Here is a 12354-nt window from a genome sequence, read left to right on the forward strand (position 1 = left end):
ATACATTAGTGCTGGAGCTGATGTGTGGATCTCTTGACCACCAGGCCACAACGCCTGTGCCGACCAGCCTTGCAGCCTGCTGTGTCTGCCTCAGCCTGGCCACCGGCACACCTGCGTCTGCCCAGACGGTACCCCAACCGTAACCATGCCCAGCGGAGAGCTTCAATGCCAGTGTCCCACTGGCTACCAGCTCCAGAACAGCACCTGCATCAAGACTGGTGAGACAAAACTGCAAAAATAATTCTGATGATCTTTGCTGTACAGAGATATGATCTTGTCCCTGACCTCACTGCACTTAATTTGTGCTTTGATGTGATCCTTCTCCAATCAGAGCACAGCTGTTTGCCCAACCAGTACCGCTGCTCCAACGGCCGCTGCATCAGCAGCATCTGGAAGTGTGACAGTGACAACGACTGTGGAGACATGAGTGATGAACAGGAGTGTCGTAAGTATTCAGTCACGTCACATAAACGAGACTAGAAAGGTGCTTTAGAAATACAGGTCCAATGGCGTTTCTATATGAAGAGCTAAAGATATTTGATCGTCCACTTTTAGCCACAACAACCTGCGACCCATCCAACCAGTTTCGCTGCATGGCCTCAGGCTCCTGCATCCCCCTGGCCTTCAAATGTGACCATGAAGACGACTGTGGAGACAACAGTGATGAGGAGCACTGTGGTAAGATGCGGTTGTTCAGAGAAAGGCCTGTATTATTCTATTATTCCTGTTAACTGTGACCAATGAAGCTTCTCCTTCATAGAGTCTTTGGTGTTTTCTACATATAGTCACAACATGAAGACCATATATACCTTTGATCTTTTGTCTAATGTTCCATCTGTGAAATAGATTTTTGGTTTTACTGTACCAGGGATGACCACGGGAATAGGTTTAGCAAGTACTAACTGTATTATTGATGGCTGTCTCAGAGTCTCACCAGTGCGGCCCCGGAGAGTTCACATGTGCCCGAGGCGTTTGTATCCGCGAGGCGTGGCGTTGTGATGGAGACAATGACTGCCGGGACTGGTCCGATGAGGCCAACTGCACAGGTGACGACTGTGTCTTTTCACTTCATGATTATCATAAAACACCCCGGGAATAAAGCTGTCTCTTCTTACAATAATACTTACACAAATCATATGATTATGTACCTATTTTAACACAAATGTTATTTCACTATATATATTTCTAATGTTAAGATGCTTTAATGTTCATACAGAGACTACACTAAGCATTACAATGAAATTATAACACTTCACCTTAAAGGGGTTTAATTCCATCGTCTGAAGTATCTCTCTGTCTTACCACCTTCTCCAACCCTGGACTCTCTCCCTCTGTGTCCCTAGTGGGCCACCATACATGTGAGGCCAGTAGCTTCCAGTGTCACACAGGTCACTGTATACCGCAACGCTGGATGTGTGACGGAGACGACGACTGCCAGGACGACTCAGACGAAGACCCCCAACACTGTGGTAGGTTGAGTCGCACGCATTCTCAACGGTGTCTAAATATTTGTTTCTTAACTGAATGTAAAGTGTTTGTCTAAGAAACTGGTGACAATTTAATTGTATTTATAGTGTCATATCACAGCAAGGACTAGAACAGCTCAGGATGTTCAGAGTCAATGAATCTTCAGTCTCAACATCACCAGCAGCAAGCGTTGCAGTGCCACCTAGTGGAGAGAAAACACTGCCTAAACAGACTTTTAGGCAGAAATCTGAAACAGACCAGGATCTTGGGTTAACAGTAGTAGTAGCAGTAGTAGTAGTATTAACTGTAGTAGTATAAACAGTAATAGTAGTATTAACCGTAGTAGTAATATTAACAGTGGTAGTTGTATTAACAACAGTAGTAGTAGTAGTAGTAGTGGAGAACCCGGAGAGAACCGAGAACCCACGCTCACACGGGGAGAACCCGGGACTTGAACTCGGTGACACCGCTAACCACTATACCTCCGTGCAGCCCTATTTGACAAACATATGGGTTGAAAATGAAATAAAAAACAGTTATGCAGAAACTATGGGGCCGCAGGTTTGAAGAAAAATGGTCAATTCTATGAGGAGTCAGTATCGGCTCAGAATATCACCTTTTTCTAGCTGTCATTTCCCACATACTTAACAACTATACTGCCCTTGGTTGTCTATTAGCAAGAATATGATATGTATTGACATTATTCTGCATGTTTCCAGAGGGAGCTCGGTGTAATGGCTTCCTCTGCTCCAATCACACCTGCCTCCCGGCCACCGCACATTGCAACGGCATCCAGGAGTGTTCAGATGGAGCTGATGAGCACAACTGTGGTGAGTGATCCAATTTGTTTAAAGGAGTGTACAGTAGTCATCGGATACAGAGTCAGCAGAGTAGGTAATGTCTATATGAATGAAGATTGGTTATGGTATTGAATACTAGCCCTGAAAACTCTTTTCAGTCCAACAGGGTAGTTAAACAAATGAATTCAAATGTGTCCAGCAAGGTGCTGTTCGTCTGATCGTTGAAAGCTGTATGGTTGGCAAACGGACTTGCTTTAGGTTTTTGAAGTCTTTGCAGAGACGTCTACTGGTGGCTATGATAAAGCTTTGTTTATGTTAGGTTTCATTTTATCCAAAGTTCTCATGCACTGTCCCTTTTGATATAGGCATCAAAAGATAGTTTTAATTTGGAATTCAGAGCATATCTATTGTCTCCAAGCTCCGTGTTACATGTGAACACACCTTTGAGACTTCTGCTGTACCCATAATGTACATTTAGACACCTTGTTTTAAATGCAGACCAACATGATGATGTTCACCAACTCAAAGCATCAGACACAGAATGTACCCATAGTGGCCAAGTGAGCTTGTTAAATCTTATAAATACCTTTATAATTATTATTTATAAATAACTTTCAAACCACATAATACTACACCTTGTGACAAAGCTGAGGCTAAAATTGGGTTTTTATTTTCGAAACAGGTTGTGCTTTTCTTTCAATCTAAAAAAAGCATCTTGATGCAGCAGCCTTTATCCCCATGTTAGATTATGGTGATCTGTTGTACATGCTTGCCTCTGCTCAATGTTTGGAATTTATTTTATGGAATTTATTGCAGAATACTGAAAATGAAGGAGCTTGTTTATTAACAGCTTTCAAATCAGGAGTTAAAGACTTAGAAACAGATTCCATAAGATGTCAATGTTTTAACTGAAAAGGCTCCATAACTGGCTTACAGAAAGTTTCTTCACTGATTGTTATTTTAGAGTAAATCTTAATGTTTTAAATGGTATTTGTTCTTGTCTCCGATGGTATGTTTGTAAACGTGAATTGGCTGCTGACTGTTTTGGCCAAGTCTCCCTTGGAAAAGAGGTTTTTAATCTCACCGGGACAAACCTGGCGAAATAAAGGTTAAATAAATAAAAGGAGAGGCAAACTGTCAGTAGAGTCTAAAGGAGGCATAGCTCTTTGTTTAAGAGTTATGCAGAGCCCCTCTTACCCACAGCATATTTTGGGAGAATGGGAAGGGGCCAAGTATAGAGCCTTTTTGAACACCACAGGTCATGTTTGTGTTGTTGAATATGTAGCTTAAAACATACAGAACATCATTCCATGCTTTAGTACCACAGATTATTTGCATATGAAGTATCTCTCATGTTAAAATGTATATGGAATATATATCGGACACCAAAATATCCTGCGAAACCTGGAGCATACTTCTAACTTGTGTTGTGTTAATGATTGCATGTTGGTTTGTGTCGTTCGCCCACAGACCCGCTGTGTACTCGCTACATGGAGTTTGTATGCAAGAACCGAGCCCAGTGTCTGTTTCAGACCCTGGTTTGTGACGGGATCAAACACTGTGAAGACGGATCGGACGAGGATGCGGACTACGCCGGCTGTGGTGTGTTTCTGATCCTTGAACCCCTACTTGTGACTTTCAAACCCCTGATGTGCTTTATCAGTTGAAACTAGAAATAAGAAACTATTCCAACAATCACGTGTGTGAGTCAGACAGACTTATGAGGTGATTGTTGGCCTCTGTTTCCACGGCAACAGTTTCAAACAGCTGCTCACTTGTTTTCTTGGTAGCAAAACTAGTTCTGGTGACACTTTGTCTGATCCTGTGTCTCCCATTCCTTTGGATCTTCTGCTAAAATGCTACTAGATGCTTATCTGAACCAACTAACCAACAAAAATATCAGTCAACATTTCACCTCTGCCTCAGGTCTGTGTACTGTACATTTTGGTGGTTTGTTTCAAACTCTTGCTGCCTGTGAAACACTTGTTAATCTGGCGGGGAGATTGGGCGGTCCCCCGGAATCAGACCCCCAGTACGGCCGGTTTGAACTGGCTCCATTGGTGAAATGGTCTCCTGGTGGGAAACTTTGGATTGAATAGACAAATAGACAAACTACCAAAATGCACACAGACTAAATGAGAAGCCATCGGGGCAACTCAGGACACACTGGATCCCAGTGTGACTCACTATCGCCTCCCCAGGTACAAGTGGTATTACAACAAAGGACGTGCCGAATCAGCTGGTTAGCATGCTCTAAAACTCTACTCAACTAAAGCTCACTGCTGTTGTACAGAAGCTCATCGCATTCATATATTTCCATCAAACATTTATAACGGCAATGTAATATTAACACGTTCATTTTCTTCTCTGATTTGTGTTTCCTACTAATGTGTGTTGTCTGTCAGCCACGCCGTCTGAGTTTGGCAAAGTGTGTGATGCCTACACCTTCCAGTGTGCCAACGGAGTGTGTGTGAGCCTGGAGTGGAAGTGTGACGGCATGGACGACTGTGGGGACTATTCTGATGAAGCCAACTGTGGTGAGTAGGAAAGCTTGATCACACAGGGAACCACTCGTTATTATCAGTAAACCATGTGGGAGAAAAGTTGAAATGTTGAAGCACTACCTGTTGCTCTGTGTTGCAGCTGCTCCCACGGAGGTCCCCGGCTGCTCCAGGTATTTCCAGTATGAGTGTAGAAATGGACGTTGTATCCCAACATGGTGGAAGTGTGATGGAGAGAACGACTGCGGGGACTGGTCTGATGAGGCCCAGTGTACAGGTACAGTCAGGCTGTGATAAAGCGGTTAAAAGCAACAGAACACGATTGTGATAAGTGTCATTAAAACTTATTAAAAGACCATCCCAGTCCAGTTCTGACCCCCTTTAAAGGATCATCCCTGTCTAGCTCTGACCTTCTTTAAAGGACCTTCCTGGTATAGTTCTGACTCGTCTCCATCATCAGAGCTCCCTCCTGTCGTCATCAGTGTTTACCTTAGAAGCTCCGCCTCCCTGATTTAACCTCCGTTCAATGTAGAAACGGAGTTAAACCCTCTGAGAATGTTTACATAAGTGGCCCGGGTGGAGCTAGTCACTAATAGCAAGTTCAAGAGAGTCTCATTCCGGCGTACGCCGACCTCAATAACAAGCACACTCTCTTTTTACTTCCTGCACAAGGAACGCATGTTCCCTCGGCTGCAGCCCATAGGCCAAAAGTTCTCTGGCTCTGATTGGATGTTGTAACCAGGAAGTGGTGCGATAAACAAGCTTGTGTGAGATACGCTCAACGTTGGATTATGATCCGCAATCCAATGTAGAGAAGAAGATCCTGGTCAGAGAACAACTTCCCAACACTCCCAGTATGAACATGAGGAAGACGTACTGGGAGAAGTTGGACATCATTCATTTATGGAGACTGTTGAGTCGTATCAGTACAAGCCTGAAACTCACACAAACCCGAGGTGTTACTGTCAGCCAATCGTTCACCGTCTTTGAGCTTCAGTCACAGCAGAGCCAAGAGAGTTGTTGAGCCGAGTGTTATTACTCCTGGTGCGGTCCTTCAATAACCACAAAAAACTCCTTGCTTCATGGCACCATTGCACAAACGCCTGGCTCGTTGTCATGAAGCTCGCCGTAGTGTCAGAGTGGATTAAAGAGCGGCTTGAAATCAGACAAACAAGGAATGAAAACCTTCACGATATGACAGACCAACTATAAAACTATTTAAAAACCAATATTAGCTGATTGGTGGCTGCACCCGTAATCACACACAAACATTAAACTGGATGATATAACCTTCAAAATGCAGCAGCGAAGGCAAAATTAACCGAAACTGACATCCGACTGTAAACTGTCCGCTTATAAAGTCTCCATCTTTCTGAGCTCAGCTGGTGGTTCCACTCCGCATCCCGGCTCCTCCAGTCTGCATGCCAGAGTGTCCTTGGGCTAGATACTGAGCCCCAAACCTGAATACAGGATAAGTGCTAGATGATGGATGAATGATGGATGGATGGATGGATATTAAACCATAATACCGCCCAAGCCTCCCCTCAGCCATCTCTTTCCGTTAATTACTTTATAATTTCAGAGAATATCCTTACTGACTTTTCCTCGTCAATGTACGACTTGTATCTTCACGTTTTTTTTTTTCGAAATATACTTCTTCTCTTATTAAACTTGAATGTCCCCCTGTAGGCGGAGTTACTCCTCACCCTGTGGCTCCTGGTCCCTCTACATGTGCCCCCAACCGCTTCCACTGTGGCTCCGGAGCCTGCATCATCAACACCTGGGTGTGTGACGGCTACACTGACTGTCCTGATGGCAGCGATGAGCTGGGATGTCCCACAGGTAGCCCTCTCTCTGGAAGCAGCAGTTCATATCCCACGCAGGGTTTTCCTGCATAGAGAATTACTAATAATCATAATAATCAACATATTTGTGAAAAACAAACAAACAAGCTTAATTAAACATCATAGGGTCTTCCTACATAAACACACGCTAAACATATATTTTTTAAATGGCAACATTGTGTCTTTTTTTTATTACGTGACACTTCCAGTATTATTTTATAATCAGGCTCAAGAAAGATTTTATTATATCTAATTATATTATCGGCTCCAGCCCCCCCACGACCCAGAATACAGGATAAGCGGTGGAAGATGGATGGATGGATAGATGGATGGATTGATAATTATATTATCCTGATAATGAAATTCACCACAATCAACAATTGTAAGTGTATTTTATCCTGATCTACTATAAAATTATATATCATCCATACCTATGCACCACTAACTGTTCCTTTAATTGTCTTCAGTCATGTAATGATTTAGTTACAGACCGTTGAAGGAACCGCCATAGCACACATGGTTCCACCTCCACCTCATTGTGAACAGGAAGAACCCTGACATGTGCATGTTCCCACCTGATGTTCACCTCTTGGTTTGGTTTGACGTGTGTTTGGTGGGATCCAAACGAAATAACCGAATAAATGAATAAGAACTTTGTATTTCCCAAACAGCAGTTAATGGCTCTGTGACGATGGCTCCAGTGCCCACTCTGGCCCCGCCCTCCCCTACACGTTGCACTCGGGGTCAGTTCCTGTGTCGCCGCCCCCCCCACTGCATCCCTGACTGGCAGCGCTGTGACGGCCAGCCCCATTGCCAGGACGGCTCTGATGAAGCCCACTGCCGTGAGTCCCTGTATACCGTTCACCCACACACAAACAGAATGATAAGCTACTGTGAAGAAAGATTTCCAAATCTGAATTAAATTGAAATCTGCTGAATGTAAGAGACTGAACCTTGACTGTAATGTGCTGATCAGGAGCATTACTGTGCAAACCCACATTTGTATTCATTATCATTTGAATTAAAGTAAAATGTAACCAGCACTGCAAAGAAAACATGCAGTACAGGCAGGGTTTAAAATTGGCACCCGCCACTCGCCAAATGCGGGTAAAAATATGTTTTGGCGAGTAAAATACATAGGTCACACGCCATTGGCAGGCTGCTGAAATATGCCGACTTTGCTATGTAACTTTAAACATAAATTCCAAACAGTGACAGACACAATTCTACAGGCTGCAGATCTACTGATTGCATTTCGAATTTCAAATTTGTCCCTCGCTGTCCACCGTCATTCAACATTTAAAAATGTATCAAAAGAGAAGAAGAAGAAAGGAGACGAAGAAGAAGACGACGACTACGAATCGAATACGAAGAGGTTTAAACAGAAGAAATTAAAGATGTGGCGACACATTGCGGGTGTAAAACCACCCGAAAAGAGACCTCAGGAGGAGAGCTGTGGAGGAACACAGCCTAAAAGAAAATTTAATGAAAAGTGGCGGTTCAATGAAATGGGGGTGAGAAGAGAGTGGCTAGTGTACAACAGCGGTGCGAATACAATGAAGTGCAACATCTGTCAACGGCACTCGTCCAACCGTTCCTGCTCGTTCGTGGTCGGAACGAGCACAATGAAACTGGAGTCCGTGAAAGACCACGAGAAATCAAATGCTCACATAAATGCAGCAAGGATTTCCACGGCCGCGGCAGGGTCCATCACGACTACAGCAACGGTGCGGGCACTCACAGCGATGGCCGGTAAAAATACATTTTGGCCGGTAAAATTTTAGACCCTACCTGCCATTGGCAGGTGGGTCAAAAATCTAATTTTATACCCTGAGTACAGGTCATCAACCACATGTTTAATAATAATAACAGCATGTAACATATTATTCATAATAATGATAATCAGATCAATAAAAATGATATTCAGATAAATAAATACATAAATATTTAAGAACATAAAAATGATAGTTGTATTATCAACAGTAGTAGAAATGAAAATAGTTATATGAACAATAATAGTAGTCGTAGTGATAATAATAAGATATATTGAAACAAATACAATAATAATGATGACTAATAATTATTATAAGGCTGATGAAAAATATATTGAACAATGGAAGTAAGGCTGTGTGCATATGTGATATGATCCATGTCAATAGAAGTAGAGAGTCATCTGTAGAGAAATATTGTAAATGAATAAAAGATGATTAAAGAGTCAGCGAGGACAAGAGGGAGACGCTGATATGAGTTGAGATATTGAGAAGATGGGATCCGTGCTCATCATGTGGTTTTAGATGAAAGGTTCAGATGGGTTTCAGCATTCATTAGAAGCTGATATATTGTTATTTGGGCCAGCAGTTCTTCTCCCTGTTGCAAAGTAGAGTGACCCAATGAGCGACATGAGAAGACTGTTTAGTATTTTCTTCATGATATTTTGAGAAATGAGTGATGGCTTTGTGTGTGTTACTTTTGTAAATCACCCAGATATTCAAATTTGAATCCGTGCTAACAGAACTAGTGGCAGCCTATTCAGAGTAGGAGAGTAACGTGAAAGCCTCACCTCTCTGCAGCCACCAGGGGGCCTCTGTTCTGTGTGAACGGGACCCGCTGCTCTGACGGGGAAGCCTGCCTGCTGGACTCGGAGCGCTGCGATGGCTTTCTGGACTGCTCCGACCACAGCGACGAGGACAACTGCACCAGTAGGTCCCAAATCCTTTCCTTCTAAAGGAGCTCACATGTCAGCCACGCAATGTAAAGACCAGTATGTCGACTTTACTGTGGTACTGTTGTACTGTAGTACTATAGTACTGGAAAAGGATAGTTTGCTTTGTATGAATATATTATCCATATACAGTGCATTTCCTACAAACAATAGATGGTGGTCGAACAGATGGGAACAAAACAATGGAGTCCTGTGGACCAAACTGATTTCAGCCACTGTGTAAAATCAGCAGCTGCTGGTCTGGCTTTGTTTTAAGGGTTACTCACACAATAATGAAAACTTACCAACCAATGAGGCAGCGGGGGACCATTAACTTCCATGTTCTCTTCGGTAAAATGTCTCAGGGGAGAAAACTGCTTCAGTTCCCTGTTAGAAAGAGTTGACAGTATTCTTAATATAGCACACACTTAAAGTTGTGCTGAATTGTTGGTTAAAGTAAATGTTGCTGACCACCATCACTTTGCTACAAGTACCTCATTAAACCCCCCAAACGATCCCTTTCAGAGTAGCAAGCAGTCCAGTTCGTCTGCTGGAATTTATTTCCGGCTGAAACACTCCTGATCTCTCCCTCTTTTCCAGCGGACACCCTGGCCTATAAAGTCCAGAACCTCCATTGGACACCTGACTTTCTGGGTGCCATCACCCTGACGTGGTCTCGCCCCAAAAACCTCCCTCTGGACTCCTGCTACTTCCTCATATACTACAGGTGAGCATCAGTCACCTGCACCAGCTGAATGTTTTATGATCATTATTGTCATTCTTCCACAATATGCGGTCGATATGATTACTGACCTTCAAAATGATGCTGCCAAGAGCACAATCACCTCTGTGTCACCTGTCTTCAGGCTGGTGGGCACCCAGCAGTGGACCATTATGGACACCCACAGCAACAAGAGCAGCTACAAGCTGACCGTGCTGAAACCAGACACCACCTACCACGTCAAGGTGCTCACCCAGTGTCTCAGCAAGCTGCATAAGACCAATGAGGTGATCACAGTGAGGACGCCAGACGGACGTGAGTATCAAGTGATGCATTTAGGGGCTCGTGTTCTGTCCTTCTCACTCATGTACTTGGACCAGGTGGCAACCTCGGGACCCGCGTTCTCTCTGCTGCCCATGGGTTTGGTTCAGTAAGGGGGCTTCTCTGCCGCTGAGAGACAAGAGATGCAGAGCAAATAGTACAGATATGTTCAACTGAGCTGAACTATATCGACTATCATGGGCTCCGCTGCAACACTGCTGTTTAACGCTTCCGCAGACTAGGGCTGCCGCCCCCCCCCACACACACACACACACACACACACACACACACACACACACACACACACATATCAAATGCTACTGTCAACTATTGTTGTACTGAAGGAAAGACCTTAAACAAAGTAGGGTTCTTTAAAAGCGTTTCCTGTCGTCTTTGATTGCTTGTTGTCATCTAACGGACACACAGAGGTTTCTAATCCATCTTTTCTTTTTGGATGGTGTGTGTGTGTGTGTGTGTGTGTGTGTGTGTGTGTGTGTGTGTGTGTGTGTGTGTGTGTGTGTGTGTGTGTGTGTGTGTGTGTGTGTGTGTGTGTGTGTGTATATGTGTGTGTGCATACATGTGTGCGTGCGTTTGACTGTGTGTAAATGTGTGTGTGTGTTTATGCGTCTGTGCATGTGTGTGTGTGTGTGTGCGCATATATAATTGTGTGTGTGAATGTGTACGTGTGTGTAAATGTGTGTGTGCGTGTGTGTATGTGTGTGTGCGTCCTGCAGTGCCGGACCCCCCCAGGAACCTGCAGCTGTCCTGTGATAACGGCGAGGATGGGACGGTGGACGTGTCCTGGAGTCGTCCTGATAAAGGACACGGACTGATCAGAGAGTACATTGTGAGTCTTCTTCATTTGCATGAAAGTGATTCCTATCTTTAGGGCATCAGTGAGGAGACTTCACCATCCTGTACCTCCACTATGCCTATGTTCTGAATGGTTGGCCTGCTTGACTTCTGTAGTTCATTTCGCGGGTCATATTTAATAAAAAAGTGCATTCATGTAACTGCTTTGGGATTCATTTTTAATTTAAACATTAATATTTTTAATAACGCCCCAGGTGAGCTAGTTCCATCTTTGTCTTTTGCAATTTTACTTCTGTGAAAATCTCTTGCATATCTTAGCAAACTGGTATTGAAACTGAAATATCTCTAAATGAATCAATATCAAATGGAATCGGGAGTCAGTGGTGATAGTCAGCCTTCTTTTGACCGCATGACAAGCTTATAGTTAGTTTCTAGAGATGTTCTGATACCATTTTTTCTTCCCGATACCGATTCTGATACTCGTGTTGTGGGTATCGGCCGCTACCAAGTACCGACCAATACCAGTGTGTTTAAAAAAAAAGAAAGATCATACTACGCCTGCATGACTGTGATATGATTATCATTGTGGTAAGGCCTGGCTCAGGTTAAACTCTTTGTAAAACATGAATGAATACAGCAAATGAAAGCCATTTAAATTTTAAATAGAACAGTATAAAACAGTAGTGCAACAGCAACTTAACTAAATAAATAGATATAGACAGACAGACAGAGGTTGGTCATCCAGGACAATAAACTCCAAAATGTTGTCGGTTATCTTTGTTGCTTTTTGGCTGTCTTGGGGAATTTATCTCATCGCTGGAAGGCCGTTTCCAGACTTTGCTGCTGCAGTACGTCCTTCTTTTTCCCCTTAGCTTTGGTAAATTTGTCGTGCTCTTTAGTGTCTTCAAATGTTTGATTAAGTTGCTGGTGTTGAAATTTGCAACACTCGTGCCAGCCCTCAAAATTGAGTCTTTGCATATGTTGCATGTCGCCGTCTTACTGGTGGGAACATCCACTGTGAAGTACTGCCAAACCGCCCACATGATGCATGAACATTAGCTCCTTTTAACAGGTGTCGGGTGATCAATTCTTCTTCACCCCTCTAAAACAGCAGCTGCTGATGGCAGCACAGCGCGACTGTTTTTAAGAGTGTTGAAGAAGAACTGTGTCAACACTAACGGAGCTA

The 12354-nt window shown here is 43.5% G+C and overlaps 1 protein-coding gene across 2 annotated transcripts in view; it reads left to right on the forward strand.

Annotated features, from left to right (window-relative positions):
* The window catches only part of sorl1 (sortilin-related receptor, L(DLR class) A repeats containing), a 93731-nt gene that overhangs the window by 66954 nt on the left and 14423 nt on the right, over positions 1-12354 (forward strand). The window contains exons 22-36 of one of the 2 annotated variants that reach the window (XM_084019911.1): positions 45-218; positions 332-445; positions 556-678; positions 927-1046; positions 1344-1469; positions 2187-2297; positions 3738-3869; positions 4673-4804; positions 4911-5045; positions 6458-6610; positions 7287-7454; positions 9183-9311; positions 9914-10040; positions 10180-10349; positions 11090-11202. In XM_084019911.1, coding sequence (XP_083876037.1) covers positions 45-218; positions 332-445; positions 556-678; positions 927-1046; positions 1344-1469; positions 2187-2297; positions 3738-3869; positions 4673-4804; positions 4911-5045; positions 6458-6610; positions 7287-7454; positions 9183-9311; positions 9914-10040; positions 10180-10349; positions 11090-11202 — 2027 coding nt within the window. Of the gene's footprint in view, positions 1-44; positions 219-331; positions 446-555; positions 679-926; positions 1047-1343; positions 1470-2186; positions 2298-3737; positions 3870-4672; positions 4805-4910; positions 5046-6457; positions 6611-7283; positions 7455-9182; positions 9312-9913; positions 10041-10179; positions 10350-11089; positions 11203-12354 lie in introns of both variants that reach the window. The other variant, XM_084019910.1, reaches the window with a different exon arrangement.

The sequence above is a fragment of the Eutrigla gurnardus genome (assembly GCF_963514095.1).
Source record: "Eutrigla gurnardus genome assembly, chromosome: 10".
Lineage (NCBI taxonomy): Eukaryota > Metazoa > Chordata > Actinopteri > Perciformes > Triglidae > Eutrigla > Eutrigla gurnardus.